Source organism: Schistocerca cancellata, chromosome 12, assembly GCF_023864275.1.
Source record: "Schistocerca cancellata isolate TAMUIC-IGC-003103 chromosome 12, iqSchCanc2.1, whole genome shotgun sequence".
NCBI lineage: Eukaryota > Metazoa > Arthropoda > Insecta > Orthoptera > Acrididae > Schistocerca > Schistocerca cancellata.
The window spans coordinates 102852252-102879769 of NC_064637.1; the positions used below are offsets into that span (position 1 = coordinate 102852252).

The following is a 27518-nucleotide window of genomic DNA, read 5'->3' on the forward strand; positions in this document are numbered from 1 at the left end:
TTCTCAACACCACAGTCACTAATATCTATTTCAGTCATCTTTATGATACGAGAATTAGGTTGGGGGAGCCCTCCTGGGTTTTCCCCTGTAAAGGAACATTTAAAAACAGAGTTAAGCATATCTTATTTTGTTTCCTACACTCAACGTCGTTCCCTGCCTTGTTTATGAGTGGCCGAACACTAACTTTGGTGCCACTAACAGCCTTAAACGCGTTTCGTTCAGTATCTCTCTATCTATAGCCCTGCGCTGCAGTCATGGACTGTGCGGCTGGTCACGGCGGAGGTTCGAGTCCTCCCTCGGGCATGGGTGTGTGTGTTTGTTCTTGGGATAATTTAGGTTAAGTAGTGTGTAAGCTTAGGGACTGGTGACCTTAGCAGTTAAGTCCCATAAGATTTCACACACATTTGAACATTTTTTCTATAGCCCTGTCTTACACCTATTTCGCAGAAATTTCTTTAGACGTTTGTTTATAGTGACTCTATACATCGGAGGGTGCCTCCCACGATCAAGTGTTGTACGAGTCGTAGGTACATATATATCAAGCGCATGATCACGTTTTTGTTTCACGTTCCTGATTGAGATACGATACTACCGTGTCTACTACAAGTGTGCTGAAAATATAAATCCCTCTACTTGTTTCAGTGCCGCTTTGTATTGTGGTATTCATTGTTGCTACAGTTGCCCCCTGGTTACTTACAACAGTTTCTATTTGGCCATGATGGGAGAGGTCAGTTCTGTTTGTTGCTAATAGATTTCCATTATGAGTGGGCTTCTCGACAATCTGGTCTAGGTAGTTATTAGAGAATGTTGACCGGCGTTGCCTGGTGGCGCCTCGTGTGAGGAGAAGAAATGCGTACCATCACGTTTCCGACTTTGATAAAGGTCGGATTGTAGCCTATCGCGATTGCGGTTTATCGTATCGCGACATTGCTGCTCACGTTGGTCGAGATCCAATGACTGTTAGCAGAATATGGAATCGGTGGGTTCAGGAGGGTAATACGGAACGCCGTGCTGGATCCCAACGACCTCGTATCACTAACAGTCGAGATGACAGGCATCTTATCCGCATGGCTGTAACGGATCGTGCAGCCACGTCTCGATCCCTGAGTCAACAGATGGAGACGGTTGCAGGACAACAACCATCTGGACAAACAGTTCGACGACGTTTGCAGCAGCATCGACTATCAACTCGGAGACCACGGCTGCGGTTACCCTTGACGCTGCAGCACAGACAGGATCGCATGCGATGGTGTGCTCAACGACGAACCTGGGTGCACGAACGGCAAAACGTCATTTTGTCGGATGAATCCAGGTTCTGTTAACAGCATCATGATGGTCGCATCGGTGTTTGGTGACATCGAGGTGAACGCACATTGGAAGCGTGTATTCGTCATCGCCATACTGGCGTAACACCCACTTTGAACAGTGGACGTTACATTTCAGATGTGTTACGACCCGTGACTCTACCCTTCATTCAATCCCTTGCGAAACCCTGCATTTCAGCAGGATAATGCACGACCGCATGTTGCAGGTCCTGTACGGGCGTTTCTGGATTCAGAAAATGTTCGACTACTGCCCTGGCCAGCACATTCTCCAGATCTCTCAGCAATTGAAAACGGCTGGTCAATGGTGGACGAGCAACTGGCTCGTCACAATACGCCAGTCACTACTCTTGATGAACTGTGGTATCGTGTTGAAGCTGCATGAGCAGCTGTACCTGTACACGCCACCCAAGCTCTGTTTGACTCAATGCCCAAGCGAATCAAGGCCGTTATTACTGCCAGAGGTGGTTGTTCTGGGTACTGATTTGTAGGTATCTATGCACCCAAATTGTGTGAAAATGTAATCACATGTCAGTTCTAGTGTAATATATTTCTCGAATGAATACCCGTTTATCATCTGCATTTCTTCTTGGTGTAGCAATTTTAATGGCCAGTAGTGTATATATCAAGCGCATGATCACGTTTTTGTTTCATGTTCCTGATTGAGGTACGAAACTACCGCCACTACACTAAGTTTGATGAATATATAAATACCTCTACTTGTTTTAATTGGGTTCTGTATTGTGGTAACTGCCCCCTGGTCACTTACTGTAGTTTCTATTTGGACATCCTGGAAGAGGTCAGGTCTGTTTGTTGCTATTAGATTCAATAGATTTCCATTACGAGAGGGCTTTTCAGCAATGTGGGCTAGGTAGTTATTAGACAATGCATGAAGTAATGTCTCGCAGGATGTCTTGTTACGCCATACACTCTAACATACACTAGGCTTTTCCCAGAATTAAAACTGAGCGAAGTGGGGCAGTGGTCAGTACACTGGACTCGCATTCGGGAGGATAATGGTTCAAACCCGCGTCCGGGCATCCTGATTTGGGTTTTCCGAGAATTCCCTAAACCACTTCAGGCAAATGCCGGGATGGTTCCTTTGAAAGGGCATGGCCGACTTCCTTCCACAACCCGATGGGACCGATGGCCTCGCTGTTGGTCCCGTCCCTCGACTCAACGAACCAACCAGCGACACAGAATTAAAGCTGTAGGGTGGACAGAAATACGGAAACGCGAAAAACACAGTACAGTACCATGCCTAATGTGGTTTAGGAAAACCGTTGGCATTCAACACAGCTTACAGTCGTCTCGGAATGAAAATTCATGTCCTGTATGGTTCTCAAGGGAATCTTACGAATCTTACACAATTAGGGGCAGGTTCAGGTAACGGGGCAACCTTGTCTCCTGTAAAGACAACAAAGACTCATTAATACTGAGAGCTGATGACTGCGGTAGCCAGGCGAGATACGACAACTCATCCTCGTGCTGACGTAACCAGTTCTGGATGATGCGAGCTATGTGAACAAGGGCCCTATCGTCACGGAATACGGAATCACAACTGGGGAACTAAGACTGTACGATGGGACAGGCCTGATCAGCCACAATGGTCACGCAATTTTGGCGATAATGTGATCTTGCAGAGTAACCATGAGGCCCATGGAATGCCACGAAACGGTTGCGCAAATGATTAACGAACCCTCACCCTGTTTCATAATTGGGACTAAACTCGGTCAGAAGTTGGATACAGTGTGAAACAAGACTCATCCGACCACATGACTTTCTCCCATTGGACCATAGTCCAGGTTTTATGGCTTTAGCACCACGTATTCGTGTTATGGGCATTCACATTACTGATTAGTAGTTTTGGAATTCTTCCCTGCTTATGGAGCTCCCTCCCTTTTGGTTTGGTGCTGAGGTGGTTTGCGAGTGTGACAGTCCTGCAGTGACTTTTGCAGCTGTCCTCCTCTTATTCTCCCATTACAACCATTTTCAATAGTCGTCTGTCTCTGTCACTCAACACACAACTCCAGCCGCCTTGTGACTTAGCGAAAGACGTTTTTCCGCTTTCTCTGCATACACCATAAATCTTCGATACGGTGCCTCTTGAAACACCAATCACTTCGGCTATCTCGCATATGGAATCACCAACCGTACGGGCACCAACAATTTGCCCGTGTTCGAGTTTACTTAGCTCCGACCACGATGCACTGACGACTACACATAACACTTTTCTGACCACGAGTGACACCTGAAACGTATTGAGAACGTTACAAAGTTGCTGTCTTTGGCCAAGTACGACAGCGCATCCTGCAGGCAGGCTCCGCTAGCATCTGCATTTCTGTTGAAAAGTGCATTTCTCTCTGTGTTTCCTCCCAAGATATATTTGTACACACATCAAAAAAAGTTTAGCGCCACCCCAGTTCCCAGAACTTCTGAAGATAGACGTTGACTGTGCATATTGTATCACAGACGCAGTCCCTTTGACTGTTCAGAGATGTCCCTAAACCCGCCCAAAGATGTAAACAACCATGCATGAGCAGCGCCTATTAGACGGAGGGGGTCCGACAGCCGATCAGTTCCAGTCATTCCACCAGGAAGGATGTACACGGCTCGTGTTGTTTATAGTTCAAGTATGCCTGGATGGTCAATACCGATGTTCGATCGCGTCAGGATTGTTACTTTCTGCCAGGAAGGGTTCTCAACAAGAGAAATGTCCAGGCGTCTTGGAGTGAACCAAAACGGTGTTGTTCGGACATGGAGGAGATACAGAGAGACAGGAACTGTCGATGACATGTCTCGCTCAGTCCGCCCAAGGGCAACTACTGTAATGGATGACCGCTACCTATGGATTATGGCTCGGAGGAACCCTGACAGCAACGCCACCATGTTGAATAATGCTTTTCGTGCAGCCACAGGATGTCGTCTTACGACTCAAACTGTGCGCAGCTTCACTCCCGACTTCCATGGCGAGGTCCATCTTTGCAACCACGACACCATGCACCACGGTACAGATGGGCCCAACAACATGTCGAATGGACCGCTCAGGAATGGCATAACGTTCTCTTCACCTATGAGTGTCGCATATGCCTTCAACGAGACAATCCTCGGAGGCGTGTCCTGGTCAGGCTGAACGCCTTAGACACACTGCCCAGCGAGTGCAGCTAGGTAGAGGTTCCATGCTGTTTTGGGGTGGCATTACGGGGGGACGACGTACGCCGCTAGTGGTCACGGAAGGCGCCGTAACAGCAGTACGATACGTGGATCCCATCCTCCGACCTATAGTGCAACGATATTGGCAACACACTGGCAAGGCATTCGTCTTCATGGACGACAATTCGCGTCCCTATCGTGCACATGTTGTGAGTGACTTCCTTCAGGATAACGACCTCGCTCGACTAGAGTGGCCAGCATGCTCTCTAGACATGACACCCTGTGGAGCATGACTGGGGTAGGTTGAAAAGGGCTATTTATGGACGAAGTGACCCAACAACACTCTGACGGATCTACGCCGAATCGCCGTTGAGGAGTGGGACAATCTGGACCGACAGTGCCTTGATGAACTTGTGGGTAGTATGCCACGACGAATATAGGCATGCATCAAGCCAAGAGGACGTGCTACTGGGTATTATAGGTACCGGTGTGTAAAGCAGTCTGGATCACCACCTCTGAAGGTCTCGGTATATGGTGGTACAACAAGCAATGTGTGGTTTTCATGAGCAATAAAAAGGGTGGAAATGATGTTTCAAATGTTCAAATGTGTGTGAAATCTTATGGGACTTAACTGCTAAGGTCATCGGTCCCTAAGCTTACACACTACTTAACCTAAATTATCCTAAGGACAAACACACACACCCATGCCCGAGGAAAGACTCGATCCTCCGCCGGGATCAGCCGCGCAGTCCATGACTGCAGCGCTCTAGCCCGCTCGGCTAAACCCGCGCGGCGAAATTATGTTTATGTTGATCTCTATTCCAATGTTCTGTACAGGTTCCGGAGCCGGCCGAAGTGGTCGTGCGGTTCTAGGCGCTGCAGTCTGGAACCGCGAGACCGCTACGGTCGCAGGTTCGAATCCTGCCTCGGGCATGGATGTGTGCGATGTCCTTAGGTTAGTTAGGTATAACTAGTTCTAAGTTCTAGGGGACTAATGACCTGAGAAGTTGAGTCCCATAGTGCTTAGAGCCATTTGAACCAGGTTCCGGAACTCTCGGAACCGATGTGATGCAAAACTTTTGTTGAAGTGTGTGTTTCTATGGTTGTAGTAGAATGTTACAGGGACTTCGTCTATTCAATACGAAGTGAAAATTAACAACCCTGCAGCAGTTTCTTCTCCATTTAATCTATTTACGCAACCGGTTACAACGCTATTCCATTGCACTGTCTTGAGGCTCCTTCACCTACGGAAATTGGGAGAAATCCAGTGTATGGACACGGGTTATTTAATATTGGCTCCTATTATGACTGCACACGAGTTTGATTTCGTCCCGCCGGCCGGAGTGGCCGAGCGGTTAAAGGCGCTACAGTCTGGAACCGCACGACCGCTACGGTCGCAGGTTCGAATCCTACCTCGGTCATGGATGTGTGTGATGTCCTTAGGTTAGTTAGGTTTAAGTAGTTCTAAGTTCTAGGGGACTTATGACCACAGCAGTTGAGTCCCATAGTGCTCAGAGCCGTTTGAACCATTTTTGAATTCGTCCCAGTGTTAAGGGGCAAGTAGATTGTGTAATGGAACACTGAAACCTCTGCGTAAATAAATTAAATGCAAAAGAGACGGCAGCAGGTGTATTAATTTTCATTTCCCCGCAAAATATTCGCAAGTGGAGCTCCCTCTGCCCAACTAGCAACTCGTGTGCTGTTTGGCTGAAAAGATCCTGGCTCTACTATGGGGCGTTACTGGACTGTAGAAGACGAAGTGTATTTTAGTTTGTAGGTGTATCTACGGTGCTATCACTATGCTGTGATGTGCCGACTTCTTGCGCAGTGGTGTTTGGTATTGCGCAGCGTTGTGATGTTTGGTGTTGTGTTGTGACGTTTGGTGTTGCCGTGTTGTTGCAGGCTGGTATGGACGTCCTGAGTCTGGAGCACGAGGTGGGCGCCTGGGACTCCGTGCTCCTCGATCCTCTGACCGAAGACAGCTTCATCGCCAACCTGCACATGCGCTACAAGCGGGACCACATATACGTGAGTAGCGCCTGCCTCCCTGTACAGCCTCTATCGAAAACCTCAAAACCTCAATTCGGGTGGACTGGCGGGGATCTGAACCTGCCGAATGTGAATACAGTGTCTTACCAATGCCGTAGCTACCTGATTCTCTAGAAACAGTGTCTAATATATTGAACGGTGGTCGTAACCTTCACTACAAGCAAAAAGTCAAGGAAACATAGAGTCTAATATGGACAGAGGCTACAAAACTCGCGGGATAGTGATTTCACATATACAGATGGTAGTACTATCAACGATGTATAAATGGACCAGTGCACTGGCAGAGTTTCATTTGCCGTCAATTGGTTCATGTGGAAAGGTTTCCGACGTAGGGGAATTCTGTATCCCGAGATCCAAATGTCGTTGTCACTTGTAGTCAATTGTTTCATGTGGACAGGTGTCAGCCGTAAGGGAATTCAGTATTCCCAGATCCAGAGTCGCAAGAGTGTCCCAAGATACACTCCTGGAAATGGAAAAAAAGAACACATTGACACCGGTGTGTCAGACCCACCATACTTGCTCCGGACACTGCGAGAGGGCTGTACAAGCAATGATCACACGCACGGCACAGCGGACACACCAGGAACCGCGGTGTTGGCCGTCGAATGGCGCTAGCTGCGCAGCATTTGTGCACCGCCGCCGTCAGTGTCAGCCAGTTTGCCGTGGCATACGGAGCTCCATCGCAGTCTTTAACACTGGTAGCATGCCGCGACAGCGTGGACGTGAACCGTATGTGCAGTTGACGGACTTTGAGCGAGGGCGTATAGTGGGCATGCGGGAGGCCGGGTGGACGTACCGCCGAATTGCTCAACACGTGGGGCGTGAGGTCTCCACAGTACATCGACGTTGTCGCCAGTGGCCGGCGGAAGGTGCACGTGCCCGTCGACCTGGGACCGGACCGCAGCGACGCACGGATGCACGTCAAGACCGTAGGATCCTACGCAGTGCCGTAGGGGACCGCACCGCCACTTCCCAGCAAATTAGGGACACTGTTGCTCCTGGGGTATCGGCGAGGACCATTCGCAACCGTCTCCATGAAGCTGGGCTACGGTCCCGCACACCGTTAGGCCGTCTTCCGCTCACGCCCCAACATCGTGCAGCCCGCCTCCAGTGGTGTCGCGACAGGCGTGAATGGAGGGACGAATGGAGACGTGTCGTCTTCAGCGATGAGAGTCGCTTCTGCCTTGGTGCCAATGATGGTCGTATGCGTGTTTGGCGCCGTGCAGGTGAGCGCCACAATCAGGACTGCATACGACCGAGGCACACAGGGCCAACACCCGGCATCATGGTGTGGGGAGCGATCTTCTACACTGGCCGTACACCACTGGTGATCGTCGAGGGGACACTGAATAGTGCACGGTACATCCAAACCGTCATCGAACCCATCGTTCTACCATTCCTAGACCGGCAAGGGAACTTGCTGTTCCAACAGGACAATGCACGTCCGCATGTATCCCGTGCCACCCAACGTGCTCTAGAAGGTGTAAGTCAACTACCCTGGCCAGCAAGATCTCCGGATCTGTCCCCCATTGAGCATGTTTGGGACTGGATGAAGCGTCGTCTCACGCGGTCTGCACGTCCAGCACGAACGCTGGTCCAACTGAGGCGCCAGGTGGAAATGGCATGGCAAGCCGTTCCACAGGACTACATCCAGCATCTCTACGATCGTCTCCATGGGAGAATAGCAGCCTGCATTGCTGCGAAAGGTGGATATACACTGTAGTAGTGCCGACATTGTGCATGCTCTGTTGCCTGTGTCTATGTGCCATGTATCTGACCCCAGGAATGTGTCAATAAAGTTTCCCCTTCCTGGGACAATGAATTCACGGTGTTCTTATTTCAATTTCCAGGAGTGTATAAATGGACCAGTGCACTGGCAGAATTTCATTTGCAGTCAATCGGTTCATGTGGAAAGGTTTCCGACGTAGGGGAATTCTGTATCCCGAGATCCAAATGTCGTTGTCATTTGTAGTCAATTGTTTCATGTGGACAGGCATCAGCCGTAATGGAATTCAGTATTCCCAGATCCAGAGTCGCAGGAGTGTCCCAAGAATTCCATATCTCAGGCACTACCTTCCACCACGGACAACGCAGTGGCCGACGGCCTTCACTTTACGACTGAAGCAACGATGTTTGTGTAGAGCTTCTCAGTGCTAACAGGCTAGGAACACTGCGTGAAATAACTGCAGAAATCAATGTGAGACGTGCGACGAACGTATCTGTTAACGCAGTGCGGCGAAATTTGGCGTTAGTGGGCTGTGGCCTTTGCTAACACCACGTTGCTTGCAGATCCTCTCCTGGGCTCGTAACCGTATCGGTTGGACTCTAGAGGACTGAGAAACTGGGTCTGGTCAGATCAGTCCCGATTTTAGGTGTTACGAGCTGATGGTAGAGTTTGAGTGTGGTGCACACCACACAAAGCCATGGACCCAAAATGTCAACAAGCTGGTGGTGGCTCCATAAAGTCCGCCGCTCGTGGTCTCGCGGTGGCGTTCTCGCTTCCCGAGCACGGGGTCCCGGGTTCGATTCCCGGCGGGGCCAGGGATTTTCACCTGCCTCGAGATGACTGGGTGTTTGTGTTGTCCTCATCATTTCATCATCATCCAGGAAAGTGGCGCAATTGGACTGAGCAAAGATTGGGTAATTGTACGGGCGCTGATAACCACGCTGTTGCGCGTCCCACAAACCAAAACATCACACAGCTCCATAAAGATGTGGGCTGTATTTACAAGGACTGGGCTGGGTGCTCTGGTCCAACTGAACCGATCATTGACCGACATTGTGCCTTTGCTAACAGCACGGCATCGTCTGCAGCGCCTCTCGTGGGGTTACAGTTATATCGGTTGGATCTTAGACGACTGGAGGACTGTGTCTGGTCGGATTAGTTCCGATTTCAGTTGGTAAGAGCGGATGGTTTGGTTCGAATGTGGGGCAGACTCCAGGAAGACACGGACCCAAGTTATCAAGAAGGCGCTGTGCAAGCAGAAAGTGGCTCCATAACGGTGTGGGCTGTGTTTACGTGGAATGGGTTGGGACCCCTGGTCCAACGGAACTGGTAACTGACTGGAAATGGTTATGTCTGGCTACTTGGACACCATTGCAGTCATTCATCGGCTTCAAGTTCCCAAACAACGATGGAATTGTTATGAATGGCAATGTGCAATATCACTGGGACCAAATGGAAGAACATTCTGGACTCTGAGCGAATGATTTGGCCATCCAGACCACCCGACATGAGTCCCATCGAACTTCTATGGGACATACGAGGTGCGACAACAAAGTATTGAGACTGGTGTGAAAGAAAAACGTTGCTTACCATTTTAGTCAAGTTTATTGTTGTCTTCTTCAAAGTAGTTCCCTTCTGATTGCACACACTTTTTCCAGCGCTTCTGCCATTGATGGTAACATTTCTGGAACTCATATCCTGTAATTTCTTCCAAGACCCTCGTCACACCTTTTTGGACATGTTGTGTTGCTTGAAAATGGTGTCCCTTTATCGCCGTTTTGACTCTTGGAAACAGAAAAAAGTCGCACAGAGCGATATCTGGTAAATAAGGTGACTGTGGCAGTACTGAAATTTGTTTTGAGATTAAAAATTGCTGTACTGACAGAGCAGTATGGGATGGCGCATTATCGTGATGAAGGTGTTCTGTTATTATTAGACAAACAGTTTTTCGATTGATGTTCAGTTCTTCTACAATCATTTTCACGGATCAGATCATAAGAGTTCACGCAACCTGGCCAAGTTGACATCTGTCCGTGAGGTTGGTGGTCGTCCACTGCGGTCTTCATCTTCAACATTCGTTCTGCCTTCATTAAACGTTTTATGCAACAAAAAAAAAATAATAAAACTTGAGCTCTTGACATAACCTCCCGTCCAAAAGCCTTCTGAAGGTTAACGTAAGTTGTCGTCGCGTTTTCACCCAATTTAACGCAAAAAGAAATGGCGTACCGTTGCGCAATATTATGCGGTTCCATTTCCGTGACAAGAGACACAAACACGTGTTTAATTATTACAGCACAACTCACGACTGAGCAGTTGTATCGATGTGCCACATGGACTAGGAGCAGCTTATAGACCAAGGTCAAAGATATTATGCCTATGCAAGCCTGCAGGGTTGCCACATCTTGCAAAGAAAATCAGTCTCATTACTTTATTGTCACACCTCGTAATCCAAAGGTCAGTTTGTGGACAAAATCCTGCATCGGCAACACTATCGCAGTTATGGACGGCTGTAGAGGCGGCACGGCCCATTAGTTCTGCAGGGAACTTCCAACGAGTTGTTGAGCCCACGCCACGTCGAGTAGCAGCACTATGCCGGACAGAAAACTTTAGGAGGTATGCCATTACTTTTGTAACCTCACAGTGCATATCTTAGGAGGTATGAACACTTGTCCAGTGGAAGAGATGTTTCATGGTATCGAAGATGAATAAGTGCTCATAGCTCCTAAAGTATGCATTTTAGAATCTGTGTTTACTGGGCTCTTTTTCATGTTCTGATGCTTACTACCACCTCTCAAAATATTCGACGCTTCTTTTGAACCCTACGTGTGTCTACTGTTTACCATTTGCCGCTCTGGCATGCAGGTAGATGGGTATCCGGACTATTAGATGCCTCGTTCGTCGTACCAATTAAAGATGTGAGGGTCAGAAAGTATCACGAGATCCAAAACTCTCTTCTCTGCAGAAACAAATAATTCCTGTTCCCATGTTAGTAAATCTTCCCGAGTCTGTTTCTTCTACCAGCGCCCACTCTAGCTATTAGCATTCTCATCTGTTACAAAACTGATAATACAGGGAAGGCTTTCATGACCGATCGTCCTGGTTGCTCATGAATTTTCCGGGTTGTATTGTCGCAGTCCATGGAAACTTTTTTGATCCTGACTTTTCGTCCATAACTACCTTCAGAGGTAATTCTGCTTCCGCCGCGCTTTGTCGACTGATATTCATTTAAAGCAACAAGAACAATAATTTCTAAATTTGTCTCTGTGCGCATTCGTTAGCCCGTTACATTCTTCCACATTTCTCAATTTTCTTGTCTGGTGCAGTCTATCTAAATTTCCCTCCCTCAGAACTCGGTATATAAGAAAATGTCACTTTTGTGCACCTGTGAATATTTTTTCTCTCTGTCACCACCACCACCACCACCACCTAGAAGAAGGTGTAATTAGATGGATGACGAACACTAACTTCACTTAACGAAGGTTTATTCAGCACTTGCACATACTGCCGCCGGCCAGAACACATACGGTGTATATACAGTTACAGAATATTCCTGTACAATGATTCTTGACATTTGTGCATACTTATAGAATGTACTCGAACCGAATGTAGAAATTAACGGCCTCGTATCACTAGCAGTCGAGATGACAGGCATCTTATCCGCGTGGATGTAGCGGATCGTGCAGCCACGTCTCGATCCCTGAGTCAACAGATGGAGACGGTTGCAAGAGAACAACCATCTGCACGAACAGCTCGACGACGTTTGCAGCAGCATGGACTATCAGCTCGGAGACTGTGGCTGCAGTTACCCTTGACGCTACATCACAGACAGGAGCGCCTGCGATGGTGTACTCGACGACGAACCTGGGTGCACGAATGGCAAAACGTCATTTTTTCGGATGAATCGAGGTTCTGTTTACAGCATCAGGATGGTCGCATCCGCGGTGAACGCACATTGGAAGCGTGTATTCGTCATCGCCATACTGTCGTATCACCCGGCGTGCCATTGGTTACACGTCTCGGTCACCTCTTGTTCGCATTGACGCCACTTTGAACAGTGGACGTTACATTTCAGATATGTTATGACCGTGGCTCTACCCCTCATTAGATCCCTGCGAAACCCTACATTTCAGCAGGACCTCTCACCAATTGAAAACGACTGTTCAATTGTGGCCGAGCAACTGGCTCGTAACAAGAGGCAGTCACTACTCTTGATGAACTGTGGTATCGTGTTGAAGCTGCGTGGGCAGCTGTACCTGTACACGCCATCCAAGCTCTGTTTGACTCAATGCCCAGGCGTATCAAGGCCGTTACTACGGCTAGAGGCGGTCGGTCTGAGTACTGATTTCTCAGGATCTATGCACCCAAATTGCGTGAAAATATAATCACGTGTCAGTTCTAGTATTTTTTTTTGTCAAATGAATACCCGTTTATCATCATTGCATTTCTTTAATGGCCAGTAATGTAGTTACCTACAAAATTATACCTGGGGAGTTCGTTAAGTAATGCACTATACTTTTTTCTCGGCCAGCATCGCTTGAAAAATGAGGAATTTCTTGTGGGACATCGTGGAATATTCCAGCTTCAGCACATAAAGTCACGTAAAGTTACGATACGTGGCGGCGCTGTACGTCGCCTTCAATATACGGAGGTGCGTCCCAGGCAGAGAGCTGTCGGTGTGTTCCTTTTGGCTGAAATCCAGAGCATCGCAGATATGTATAGACGCTTGCACGATGTCTACGGAGATCTGGCAATGAACAAAAAAGCACGGCGAGTCGTAGGGCGAGGCACCTGTCATCATCGCAACAAAGTCGCGCAAATCTGTCCGATCTGCCGGAACGAGCGGACACTCTCATTCGGGGTGATCGACGGATCACAATCAATCTCCTCGCTACACAACAGGACTTCTCTGTTGCTAGTGCTGACACGTTCGTCCTGTTGTTGGGTTAGTCAAAGGTGTGTGCCCGCTGGATTCCTCAACGCATAAGGGAAGACCATAAACAGCAACGAAGGATCGTGTGTGCGGAATGGGTTACGTGGGGCGTTTGAAAATTCCGTGCAAAAATAAAAACTACTTACGCGTATGGGGTAAACCTTTTTATTTTTCGAAATAGTCTCCTTCGCAGGAGAGCTTCTGCAAAGTTTGGAAGGTAGGAGACGAGATACTGGCAGAAGTAAAGCTGTGAGTACCGGGCGTGAGTCGTGCTTCGGTAGCTCAGATGGTAGAGCACTTGCCCGCGAAAGGCAAAAGGTCCCGAGTTCGAGTCTCGGTCGGGCACACAGTTTTAATCTGCCAGGAAGTTTCATATCAGCGCACACTCCGCTGCAGAGTGAAAATCTCATTCTAGTCTCCTTTTAGACTTATGCACTTCATCCAACGCTGTTCAAATTTGTAGATCCCTTCCGAATAATAGGAATTGTCCAAGTCTGCAAAATAGCTATTTGTTGCTGCAATCACCTCCTCGTTTGAATAAAATCTTTGTCCCGCCAGCCATTTCTTAAAATTGGGGAACAAATAGCAGTCAGAGGGAGCAAAGTCCGGAGAATAGGGGGGATGTGAAACGAGTTTGAATCCTGTTTCCATTAATTTTATGACCACAACTTTTCCAGATAGTCTAATCCCAAAAGACAGTCGCCATAACCTTTCCGACCGAAGGAATGGTCTTCGCCTTTTTTTTTGTGTAGATTCTCCCTTGGTAACGCATTGTTTAGATTGTTCTTTGGTCTCAGGAGTATAGTAATGTATCCATGTTTTATCCACAGTGACGAAACGACCCTTAAAGTCTTGCGGATTCTTCCTGAACAGCTGCAAACCATCCTTGCAACACTTCAGACATTTACGTTTTTGGTCAAGCGTGAGCAATCGCAGAACCCATCTTGCGGATAGCTTTCTCATGTCCAAATGTTTATGCAAAATATTATGTAGCCATTCATTTTAGATGTCCACAGCACTAGCAATCCCACGCACCTTAACTCTTCGGTCATCCATCACCATATCATGGATTTTATCCATGATTTCTGGAGTCGTAACCTCCACAGGGGGTCCAGAACGTTCAGCATCACTTGTACCCGTATGGCCACTACGAAAATTTTGAAACCACTTGTAAACTGTTCTGTTCGAAGGTGCAGAGTCACCGTAATGTCTATCAAGCTTCTATTTAGTCTCCTGAGGCGTTTTGCATTTCATAAAGTAATGTGTAATCACCAAATGAAAATTTTTTGTCAATCTTTTTGACAAGCACTCGACTTCCTTGATTCACATGAATGGAAAACACAAAGAAATGGACCAATATGGCTGAAAATTGGTGTGCGTTCTTTCCAAAGATGCTACTAACTAAACATGACCTCGATACGCACCGGTGGTGCCATCTGTCGGACTTTGCACAGATTTTTCAAACGCCCCTCGTACGCATTACTAGGCAGATCGTGATAATTTTTTTTAGTACATCGTCACATGCGCTACAATATGGGTTCATCGCTTCGAAACGGAAACTAAGCGGCAAGATGCCACACCACCTTTCCTCTGAAGAAAATGTTCAAAGCCGCACCCTCAGACGGTAAAGTCATTGAGACCGTCTTCTGAGACTCTGAAGGGGTATTCTCTCTAATGTCCTTCCTCATGGTGCAGCGATCAGCTCTGAATTGTATTGTAGTACCCTCAGGAAATTGAAGAAACGACATCAGCGTGTTCGTCGCCATCATATTCCAACGAAATTCCTCTTTCCCATCTCAACGCAAGGCCACACATACACTACTGGCCATTAAAATTGCTACACCAAGAATAAATGCAGATGATAAACGGGTATCCATTGGTCAAATATATTATACTAGAACCGACATGTGATTACATTTTCACGCAATTTGGGTGCATAGATGCTGAGAAAACAGTACTCAGAACAACCACCTCTGGCAGTAATAACGGCCTTGATACGCCTGGGCATTGAGTCAGAGCTTGGATGACGTGTACAGGTACAGCTGCCCCTGCAGCTGCAACACGATACCACAGTTCATCAACAGTAGTGGCTGGCGTATTGTGACGAGCCAGACATTTTCAGTTGGTGAGAGATATGAAGAATGTGCTGGCCAGGACAGCAGTCGAACATTTTCTGTATCCAGGAGGGCCCATACATGACCTACAACATGCGGTCGTGCATTATCCTGCTGAAATGTAGGGTTTCGCGGGGATAGAATGAAGGGTAGAGCTACAGGTCGTAAGACATCTGAAATTTAACGTCCACTGTTCAAATTGCCGTCAATGCGAACAAGAAGTGACCGAGACGTGTAGCCAATGGCACCCCATACCATCACGCCAGGTGATACACCAGTATGGCGATGACGAATACACGCTTCCAATGTGCGTTCACCGCGATGTCGCCAAACACTAATGCGACCATCATGGCCGGCCGCGGTGGTCTAGCGGTTCTGGCGCTGCAGTCCGGAACCGCGGGACTGCTACGGTCGCAGGTTCGAATCCTGCCTCGGGCATGGGTGTGTGTGCCGTCCTTAGGTTAGTACTGAGTTCTAGGGGACTTATGACCTAAGATGTAGAGTCCCATAGTGCTCAGAGCCATTTGAACCATTTTTGACCATCATGATGCTGTAAACAGAACCTGGATTCATCCGAAAAAATGACGTTTAGCCATTCGTGCACCCAGGTTCGTCGTCGAGTACACCATCGCAGGCGCTCCTGTCTGTGATGCAGCGTTAAGGGTAACCGCAGCCATGATCTCCGAGTTGATAGTCCATGCTGTTGCAAACGTCGTCGAACTGTTCGTGCAGATGGTTGTTGTCTTACAAACGTCCCCATGTGTTTACTCAGCGTTCGAGACGTGGCTGCACGATCCGTTACAGCCGTGCGGATAAGATGCCTGTCATCTCGACTGCTAGTGATACGAGGCCGTTGGGGTCCAGCACGGCGTTCCGTATTACCCTCCTGATCCCATCGATTCCATATTCTGCTAACAGTCATTGGATCTCGACCGACGAGAGCAGCAATGTTGCGATACGATAAACCGCAATCGCGATAGGCTACAATCCGACCTTTATCAAAGTCGGAAACGTGGTGGTACGCATTTCTCCCTCTTACACGAGGCATCACAACGTTTCACCAGGCAACGCCGGTCAACTGCTGTTTGTGTATGAGAAATCGGTTGTAAACTTTCCTCATGTCAGCACGTTGTAGGTGTCGCCACCGGTGCCAACCTTGTGTGAATGCTCTGAAAAGCTAATCATTTGCGTATGACAGCATCTTCTTCCTGTCGATTAAATTTCGCGTCTGTATGACGTCATCTTCGTGGTGTAGCAATTTTAATGGCCAGTAGTGTAAGTCTGCGCACCCGGGAGTAACTCCTAAAACATCATTTCACTGATATTTCTCATTCACCGTCCAGCCCGGATCTCGTACCTTGCGACTTCCTTCTGTCTGGTACAATGAAGGATGCATCCCACGCGAGCGGTACTTGTACGATGGGGTTATTGTGCAGCGAGGCGTTGACTCCGACGTCGATTAATAGAGTGGTGCCATGTGAGCATACAGGCCTTCACAGCAAGGTGGCGTAAGGCTGTCGTATTCAATGAATATTAAGTAGAATAGAAGTATTTTGTTGCCAAAAGGGCGGGGAATAATATGGCGTATTGGAATCCTGAATAAAACCAACCCATTTTCAGGAAAATAAGTGTTGCCTAACGTGCTGAAAGCCTATCGTTGTGTTGTTGTTGTTGTTGTTATGTTCTTCAGTCCTGAGACTGGTTTGATGCAGCTCTCCATGCTACTCTATCCTGTGCAAGCTGCTTCATTTCCCAGTACGTACTGCAACCTACATCCTTCTGAAGTTGCTTAGTGTATTCATCTCTTGGTCTCCCTCTACAATTTTTACTCTCCACGCTGCCCTCCAATACTAAATTTGTGATCCCTTGATGCGTCAAAACATGTCCTACCAACCGATCCCTTCTTCTAGTCGTGCCACAAACTCCTCTTCTCCACAATTCTATTCAATGCCTCCTCGTTAGTTATGTGATCTATCCATCTAATCTTTAGCATTCTTCTGTAGCACCACATTTCGAAAGCTTCTATTCTATTCTTGTCTAAACTAATTATTGTCCATGTTTCACTTCCATACGTGGCTACACTCCATACAAATACTTTCAGAAACGACTTCCTGACATTTAACTCTATACTCGATGTTAACAAATTTCTCTTCTTCAGAAACGCTTTCCTTGCCATTGCCAGTCTACATTTTATATCCTCTCTACTTCGACCATCATCAGTTATTTTGCTCCCCAAATAGCAAAACTCCTTTACTACTTCAAGTGTCTCATTTCTAATCTAATTCCCTCAGCATCACCCGACTTAATTCGACTACATTCCATTATCCTCGTTTTGCTTTTGTTGATGTTCATCTTATACCCTCCTTTCAAGACATTGTCCATTCTGTTCAACTGCTCTTTCAAGTTGTTTGCTGTCTCTGACAGAATTACAATGTTATCGGCGAACCTCAAAGTTTTTATTTCTTCTCCATGGATTTTAATACCTACTCCGAACTTTTCTTTTGTTTCCTTTATTGCTTGCTCAATATACAGATTGAATAACATTGGGGAGAGGCTACAACCCTGTCTCACTCTCTTCCCGACCACTGCTTCCCTTTCATGTCCATCGTCTCTTATAACTGCCATGTGGTTTCTGTAGAAATTGTAAATAGCATTTCGCTCCCTGTATTTTACCCCTGCCACCTTCAGAATTTGAAAGAGAGTATTCCAGTCAACATTGTCAAAAGCTTTCTCTAAGTCTACAAACGCTAGAAACGTAGGTTTGCCTTTTCTTAATCTAGCTTCTAAGATACGTCGTAGGGTCAGTATTGTCTCACGTGTTCAATATTTCTACGGAATCCAAACTGATCTTACCCGAGGTCGGCTTCTACTAGTGTTTCCATTCATCTGTAGAGAATTCGTGTTAGTACTTTGCAGCCGTGTCTTATTAATCTGATAATTCGGCAATTTTCACATCTGTCAACGCCTGCTTTCTTTGGGATTGGAATTATTATATTCTTCTTGAAGTCAGGCTATTTCGCCTGTCTCATACATCTTGCTGACCCGATAGTAAAGTTTTGTCAGGACTGGCTCTCTCAAGGCTGTCAGTAGTTCTAATGGAATGTTGTCTACTCCCGGGGCTTTGTTTCGACTTAGGTCTTTCAGTGCTCTGTCAAACTCTTCACGCAGTATCGCCTATCGTAAAATTTGCTAAATCTGTGGGGAAAGATTGTTGTTTTGTAGGGGGCGTAAGAGCTGCAGGTTTTGCAGTTCTGCCAGGAGCGCACGGTCACCGCGGGATGGATATTCCCTTGTTGTAGTCGCTCACTTCTAGGGGCAGTGTGACAGCCGTAGCCTTGACCATTTTAGGTCCGGGCCGCTACTGACACAGCACGGCTGTCGAGTGGGCTGCCTGCCCCGCAGGCGCTGCCGCCTGCCTTACTGCGCTCTCCGGCTATCGATTGAAGGCGGACTCGGCCAGCGCATCTTTCCACGGCCGCCACCGCTGCCGGCATTATCTTTACTGCGGCCGGGCCGGCTGCGAGAGTAAGCACCGGTCGAGTACCTCGTCAGCAGCACGCCACTGCCATCGTCTTTATCCCCGTCTGTGGCTTCTCGCCAAGAGACTCTGTACACCTCATCCAACACACTGCGTTCCGCCTCTGTAACAGCAATAAGATTTTCTCGACTATAAAGAGCTCCGGATGCCGTCACCACAGACGACTTTGCCACTTCATCGAATGTGTCTATATTCCATCTACCGCAGCTGCTCTCCGACTTTGTCGAGCGTGCAACTGCTTCTACATTTTCAGCCAGATACGTACTCCACAAGCTTGCAGGGCAGAGGGTACCTTGTCACACTACTAATCATTTCCTTTGTGTTCCATTTGCAAATGGAGCGAGGGAAAAACCATTACTTGTATGCCTCCGTACGATACCGAAATACCCGTATCTTCACGATCTTTACGCGAAATGTACGTTGGCAGCAGTGGAATGGTTCTGCAATCACCCTCAAATGTCGGTTCTCTAAAGTTTCATATTAGTGGCTCGCGAAAAGAAGGTCGCGTTACCTCCTGGGATTCCCATTCTTCTTCACGAAGCATCTACGTAATACTCGCTCGTTGATCGAACGCTACTGGTAATGAATCTACAATGAAGCACCAAAGAAACTGGTATAGGCATGTGTTTTCATTTACAGATATATATAAACAGGCAGAATACGGCGCTGCGGTCGGCAACGTCTATATAAGACAACAAGTGTCTGGCGTAGTTGTTAGATGGTTTACTGCTGCTGCAATGGCAGGTTATCAAGATGTAAGTGAGTTTGAACTTCGAGCTACAGTCGGCGCACAAGTGATGGACACAGCATCTCCGAGGTAGCGATGAAGTGGGGATTTTCCGGTATGAACATTTCACGAGTGTTAAGTGAATACCGGGAGTCCGATAAAACATCAAATCTCCGACATCGCTGTGGCAGGAAAAAGATCGTCCAACGACGACTGAAGAAAATCGTTCACCGTGGCACAAGTGCAACCCTTCCGGATATTGCTGCAGATTTCAATGCTGGGCTATCACCAAGTGTCAGCGTGCGAACCATTCAATGAAACATTATCAACATGGGCTTTCGGAGCCGAAGGACCACTCGTCTAACATTGATGACTGCATGACACAAAGATTTAGGCCTCTTCAGGGCCCGTAAACGTCGATGTTGGACTGTTCATGACTGTTGCCTGGCCGGACAAGTCTCGTTCCAAATTCTATCGAGCGGATGGACGTGTACGGGTGTGGAGATAACCTCATGAATCCATGGACCCTGCACGTCAGCAGGGGATTGTTTAAGCTGGCGGAGGCTCTGTAATTCTGTGGTGCGTGTGCAGATGGAGTGACATTGGACTCCTGATACGTGTAGATAAACCTCTCACAGCTGACACGTACGTAAGCATCCTATTTGATCACCTGCATCCATTCATGTCCACCGTGCATTCCGACGGACTTTGGCAACTTCAGCAGGACAATGCGACACCGCACACGTCCATAATTGCTACAGGGTCGCTCCAAGAACACTCTCCTGAGTTTAAACACTTCCGCTGGCCGCCAAACACAGATATGAACATTATTGAGCACCTCTGCGATGCCTTGCAACGTGCTGTTCAGAAGAGATATCCATCCTTCGTAGTCTTACGGATTTATGGACGGCCCTGCACACCTCATGATGTCAATTGCCGGCCGGAGTGGCCGTGCGGTTCTAGGCGCTACAGTCTGGAGCCGAGCGACCGCTCCGGTCGCAGGTTCGAATCCTGCCTCGGGCATGGATGTGTGTGATGTCCTTAGGTTAGTTAGGTTTAATTAGTTCTAAGTTCTAGGCGACTGATGACCTTAGAAGTTAAGTCGCATAGTGCTCAGAGCCATTTGAACCATGATGTCAATTCCCTCCAGCACTACTTCAGTCATTAGTCGAGTCCATGCCAGGTCATGCTGCGGCACTTCTGTGTCCTCGCGGAGGTCCTGCACGATATTAGGCAGGTTTACAAGTTCCTTTGGATCATCAGTGTAATTTCCCTTATCTTCATTATCTTTACGCGAAATGTACGTTGGTGGCAATAGAATCTTTCTGCACTCGGCCTCAAATGTCGGTTCTCTAAATTTTCATAATAGTGCCTCGCGAAGTGATGGTCGCCTTCCCTCCAGGGATTCCCGTTCGTCTACACGAAGCACCTACGTAATACTCGGTTGTTAATCGAACCCACCGATAACAAATCTAGCAGCCAGTTTCTGAATCCCTTTGATGTCTTCCTTTCTGTTACCATTCTTGTAGACAGGTTCTAGCGTCGACAATGGATCACACTGTCTGAACATAACACCCCTTTGCAATGCGGAATTGACCACTAGATGTCAACAGAGACAGACCCGCCGGTGTAGCAGGACGCGTGGAGTAATGTGTTGTTAGTAGAGAAGGTGAAACAGCAGAATGAACTATGGCAACGATTCCAGCAGACAGGAAACGTGTCCAGGCGCTACAGTACGGGACGTCCACAGGGTATAAACCACAAGAAGACCGATATCTCATCATCAGTGCCCGCAGACGGCCACGGAGTACTGCAGCTAGCCTTGCTCGGGACCTTACCGCAGCCACTGGAACAGTTGTCTCCAGACACACAAGTCTACAGACGACTGAACAGACATGGTTTATTCGCCCGGAGACCTGCAAGGTGCATTCCACTGACCCCTGGTCACAGGAGAGCCCGTAAAGCCTGGTGTCAAGAACACAGTACACGGTCATTGGAACAGTGGTCCCAGGTTATGTGCACGGACGAGTCTAGGTATAGTCTGAACAGTGATTCTGGCCGGGTTTCCATCTGGCGTGAACCAGGAACCAGATACCAACCCCTTAATGACATTGAAAGGGACGTGTATGGAGGTCGTGGTTTGATGGTGTGGGGTGGGATTATGATTGGTGCACATACACCCCTGTATGTCTTTGACAGAGGAACTGTAACAGGTCAGGTGTATCGGGACGTCATTTTGCACCAGTATGTCCGCCTTTTCAGGGGTGCAGTGGGTCCCACACTTTTCCTGATGAATGATAACGCACGGCCCCACCGAGCTACCATCGTGGAGGAGTACCTTGAAACAGAAAATATCAGGTAAGTGGAGTGGCCCGCCTGTTCTCCAGACCTAAACCCCATCTAGCACGTCTGGGATGCTGTCGGTCGACGTATCACTGCACGTCTTCAAACCCCTACGACACTTCAGGAGCCCCGCTATGCACTGGTGCAAGAATGGGAGACTATACCCCAGCAGCTGCTCGATCACCTGATCCAGAGTATGCCAACCCGTTGTGCGGCCTGTGTACGTGTGCATGATGATCATATCGCATATTGATGTCGGGGTACATGTACGGGAAACAGTGGCGTTTTGTAGCACATGTGTTTCGGGACGGTTTTCTCAACTTATCACCAATACCATGGACTTACAGATCTGTGTCGTGTGTGTTCCCTATGTGCCTATGCTATTAGATCCAGTTTTGTGTAGTGCCACGTTGTGTGGCACCACATTTTGCAAATATCCTTAATTTATGAGCATGAGTGTAGTACTTCGTCCCAGTGCAAGTATCCACGACATCAAGGACCAGTTACAACCGTTGTGGGCCAGCCTCGGGGGAAGATACAACGGCATTATGACTCCCTTCTCAATGGAATCGGTGTATGCATCGAAGCCAGACTGGGGGTGCAAAGTCATACTCATTAGTACGTTTATATTGCCCAGTTGTTTGTAAATTTGACACAACTTTGTAATAGCTTCACGTAGCCTCTCAATCCGCGAAGTTCTGATTTTGTTTTCTCCATCCGCTCTAGGTGCCTCACATTTTTTGCCGGGCAATCTTTTTTTTATATTTCATTTTACATGGTGTTTCCTGCACGACATAAATCCGACGTTGCTCCGGACCAGTTGTGTACTACAAGGGCCTTGTGGTGAGGGTGTTTCATCCGCTCGGTCATCGTGATAACTGTTTGTTTACACTGATGTTTATAAACTGTTACATATAGCTGGGTATGTTAAAAAATTTAAATAACACAGTACTTCCACCTACATCGGCGCACAGTATGAGTCATAGAATTGAGCTATGGTTTCTTCTTACACGCGGAGAGTTTGGTGTGCTAACTCCAGGAGATTACCTCATAGTTTCTCATAGAAATCGGTAGACATGTGATCGACACCTTTGTTGACACTCTAACTCATGCTTATTGCACAGCAGACATTCATTAAAATCTTAAAAGTTTTGTCGTGTAGATGTGTGCACTCTCTGTTGTTAAATACACTACTGGCCATTAAAATTGCTACACCACGAAGATGACGTGCTACAGGCACGAAATTTAACCGACAGGAAGAAGATGCTGTGATATGCAAATGATTAGCTTTTCAGAGCATTCACACAAGGTTATGTGTGATGTCCTTAGGTTAATTAAGTTTAAGTAGTTCTAAGTCTAGGGGACTGATGGCCTCAGGTGATGAGTCGCATGGTGCTCAGAGCCATCTGAAACACCTGTATGATGATGAAAAAAACGCTTACCAGCGACTTCTTCATTAACCGTTGACATTGTGAAGACGCAAATGCAGAGAGAGAGTGCTGTGCATGGATATTTTAAAAAGTCTACCACCTGCTGCTGTTGCAATAGTAACAAAACATAATGACAGTTATAGATATATCAATACTAACACGCCCCGTAGGGAGACTGTGATCACAGCATGACACTGTTGCCCATTTGCCCAGACATTGGACTGCGGCGTATCGGTTTACAGATTGCCGCTGGCACACTATATCTATCTGAAAATAAAATGATTGACATAACACGCGGAGAAAGGTGATCGCGGCCACACCCAAACCTCCACATGTTGTCGTCCATGCGTCACTACCTGCTCTCGTACGTTACGTATATTTCCGTCCAGGGAGGACATATCTGTTGAATATATATGAAGAAAAAAAATGGTTCAAATGGCTCTGAGCACTATGGGACTTAACATCTGTGGTCATCAGTCCCCTAGAACTTAGAACTACTTAAACCTAACTAACCTAAGGACATCACACACATCCATGCCCGAGGCGGGATTCGAACCTGCGACCATAGCAGTCGCGCGGCTCTGGACTGAGCGCCGAGAACCGCTGGACCACCGCGGCCGGCATATATGAAGACAGTAACTGTTCTCGAAAGAACAGATACCACTGATGACCGTGCAGCTTCTCTAGAATAAGTGATAATCAATTGAAGCCCTCATCTGCTGACAGGTGTTGTTGATATACCTCGATGGGGACAGCTGAAAATGTGTGCTCCGACCGAGACTCGAACCCGGGATCTCCTCCTTACATGGCAGACGCTCTATCCATATGAGTTATTTTATTTTGAGTTAATTTTTTAAATAGTGTTCATCGTTTATATCCTGATTGTTTATTTTGTATAGCACATTGTTTCTGAATGTTTAGGTAGAGTAAATTTATTGGTTAATGAAGGTATAATTAATACTGTATCTTGTGCAGCACATTCGTTTCGCCATTTAGATAATCTAAAGTAACGCCTTATTCTTTCTTAAATTTAGTAGTGAATTAAATTTGTTAATTAAAATTACTTGATGACTTTTGCTTTAGATTTTTTGTTACTTTTTTGTCATTCTTGGAGCTATGTTTACATGATGTATTTATTCTTATTCCCAACATGGTACCCATTAAGTTGTTGTGTATACTTGCTATGGTTATTTATGTGAACAGGATCTTCTATTATTACTTTGATTATCTTATTATTACATTGATTATCTTTGTTTAAAGGGAGAATATTTCTTTGTTAAATTTCCTAAATATGTTCATAAAACATTATTTAGTTCAATCAGTGATGCAAAGTTTTTCTCCTCTCGCCAAGAATTTATTTTCTGTTTACTCAATAAGTTCTCTTTATTCATTTTTGTCAAGAATGTTTTTTATGTATTTACCACTTGAAATCTGATTATAGACTTGTTTGTTGCATAAGAACTTCTTAACTGAAATAGTTCACTTGGTAGTAATGGCTTTTTCTTTAGGCTACTAAATAATAGCATGTATTCTGGTCCAGATAATAGAATATTTAGGTTCCTTTCTGGATACGCTGATGCAACGTCTCAGTACTTAACAATCATACACAGCCACTCACTCGCGACTGCAGGGACTTATCCCTTGCACGCTTCCCGCGAGAGCCACATTCCCAACTGTCCACAATCAACATACGTACGAAGTGCATTCAAGTTCTAAGGCCTCCGATTTTTTTTCTGATTAACTACTCACCCGAAATCGATGAAACTGGCGTTACTTCTCGACGTAATCGCCCTGCAGACGTACACATTTTTCACAACGCTGACGCCATGATTCCATGGCAGCGGCGAACGCTTCTTTAGGAGTTTGTTTTGACCACTGGTAAATCGCTGAGGCAATAGCAGCACGGCTGGTGAATGTGCGGCCACGGAGAGTGTCTTTCATTGTTGCAAAAAGCCAAAAGTCACTAGAAGCCAGGTCAGGTGAGTAGGCAGCATGAGGAATCACTTCAAAGTTGTTATCACGAAGAAACTGTTGCGTAACGTTAGCTCGATGTGCGGGTGCGTTGTCTTGGTGAAACAGCACACGCGCAGCCCTTCCCGGACGTTTTTGTTGCAGTGCAGGAAGGAATTTGTTCTTCAAAACATTTTCGTAGGATGCACCTGTTACCGTAGTGCCCTTTGGAACGCAATGGGTAAGGATTACGCCCTCGCTGTCCAAGAACATGGACACCATCATTTTTTCAGCACTGGCAGTTACCCGAAATTTTTTTGGTGGCAGTGAATCTGTGTGCTTCCATTGAGCTGACTGGCGCTTTGTTTCTGGATTGAAAAATGGCATCCACGTCTCATCCATTGTCACAACCGACGAAAAGAAGTCCCATTCGTGCTGTCGTTGCACGTCAACATTGCTCGGCAACATGCCACACGGGCAGCCGTGTGGTCGTCCGTCAGCATTCGTGGCACCCACCTGGATGACACTTTTCGCATTTTCGGGTCGTCATGCAGGATTGTGTGCACAGAACCCACAGAAATGCCAACTCTGGAGGCGATCTGTTCAACAGTCATTCGGCGATCCCCCAAAACAATTCTCTCCACTTTCTCGATCATGTCGTCAGACCGGCTTGTGCGAGCCCGAGGTTGTTTCACTTTGTTGTCACACGATGTTCTGCCTTCATTAAACTGTCGCACCCACGAATGCAGTTTCGACACATCCATAACTCCATCACCACATGTCTCCTTCAACTGTCGATCAATTTCAATTGGTTTCACAGCACGCAAATTCAGAAAACGAATGATTGTACGCTGTACAAGTAAGGAAAACGTCGCCATTTTAAGTATTTAAAACAGTTCTCATTCTCGCCGCTGGCGGTAAAATTCCATCTGCCGCACGGTTCTGCCATCTCTGGGACTTATTGACAATGAATGCGGCCTCATTTTAAAACAATGCGCATGTTTCTATCTCTTTCCAGTCCAGAGAAGAAAAATCGGAGGCCTTAGAACTTGAATGCACCTCGTAATGTACCTAATAGATATTTGCCCATAGGCGTCTGCCACGTAAGCAAGAGATCCTGGGTTCGAGTCCCAGTCAGAGCACACATTTTCAGCTGTCCCCATCGAGGTATATCAACAACACCTGTCAGCAACTGAGGGTTTCATTTGATTTTCATTTATATCTGTTGAAAGTCGAGCACGTGGTATGAATATGAAATAGTCATGGAGTTTCCCTCGATGATAGTACTGGTACAGAGTGCACTCAGCCTCGTGGAGCTACTTGCCCAAATAGTGTGGCCATACGTCACGAGAACGGACAACGGCCAGGAGAGGGGTGCGCTGATCCCATGCCCGTCCATACCGCATCCGATGATGCCCTCGGCTGAGGGCGACACGGCGATCGGTCGGAACCCCTGGCCCGCCTGGGCCTGAACACGTTCTAATACACAGAAAACGACGAGTCACGAAGAAACTGTGCAAATTGATCACAAATTGATATTCATGGTCGTCCGCTGTGACCGAGCGGTTCTAGGCGCTTCAGTCCGGAACCGCACTGCTGGTACGGTCGCAGGTTCGAATCCTGCCTTGGGCATGGATGTGTGTGATGTCCTTAGGTTAGTTAGGTTTAAGTAGTTCTAAGTTCTAGGGGACTGATGACCTCAGGTGTTAAGTCCCATAGTGCTTAGAGCCATTTGAACCATTTTGAAATTCATGCAGATATGAAAGGAAGACGAAAATGGCAAACTTTGGCGGTCGATGGATGAACGTATGATGCTGCAGCGCAGTTTCACCGCGCAGCTAGCAAGTATAGTAAATAGGGAACATGTCGATACCAGAGCATAAACTGTAGGCGAATTTCATTCCATGTACCGTTGGACAGTACCTATGGATCGTAGACAGCTACGTGAACAAAAAAATGGTTCAAGTGGCTCTGAGCACTATGGGACTTAACTGCTGTGGTCATCAGTCCCCTAGAACTTAGAGCTGCTTAAACCTAAGGACATCACACACATCCATGCCCGAGGCAGGATTCGAACCTGCGACCGTTGCGGTCACGCGGCTCCGGACTGTAGCGCCTAGAACCGCACGCCTTCGCCCCCCCCCCCCCCCCCCCGGCCGGCACTACGTGAACAATATACGCAAATGTTAGCATTTGAGAGAAGACTTGTAGTTGGGCTCACAAAAGCCGATTGAAG

General features: G+C 47.2%; 1 protein-coding gene across 1 annotated transcript in view; it reads left to right on the forward strand.

Moving 5' to 3' along the window:
• Positions 1-6405: 6405 nt before the first annotated feature.
• Positions 6406-27518, forward strand: part of LOC126109867 (unconventional myosin-Ib) — a 458138-nt gene continuing 437025 nt past the window's right edge. The window contains exon 1 of the mRNA XM_049914933.1: positions 6406-6503. Coding sequence (XP_049770890.1) covers positions 6477-6503 — 27 coding nt within the window. The 5' untranslated portion in view covers positions 6406-6476. The remainder of the gene's footprint in view (positions 6504-27518) is intronic.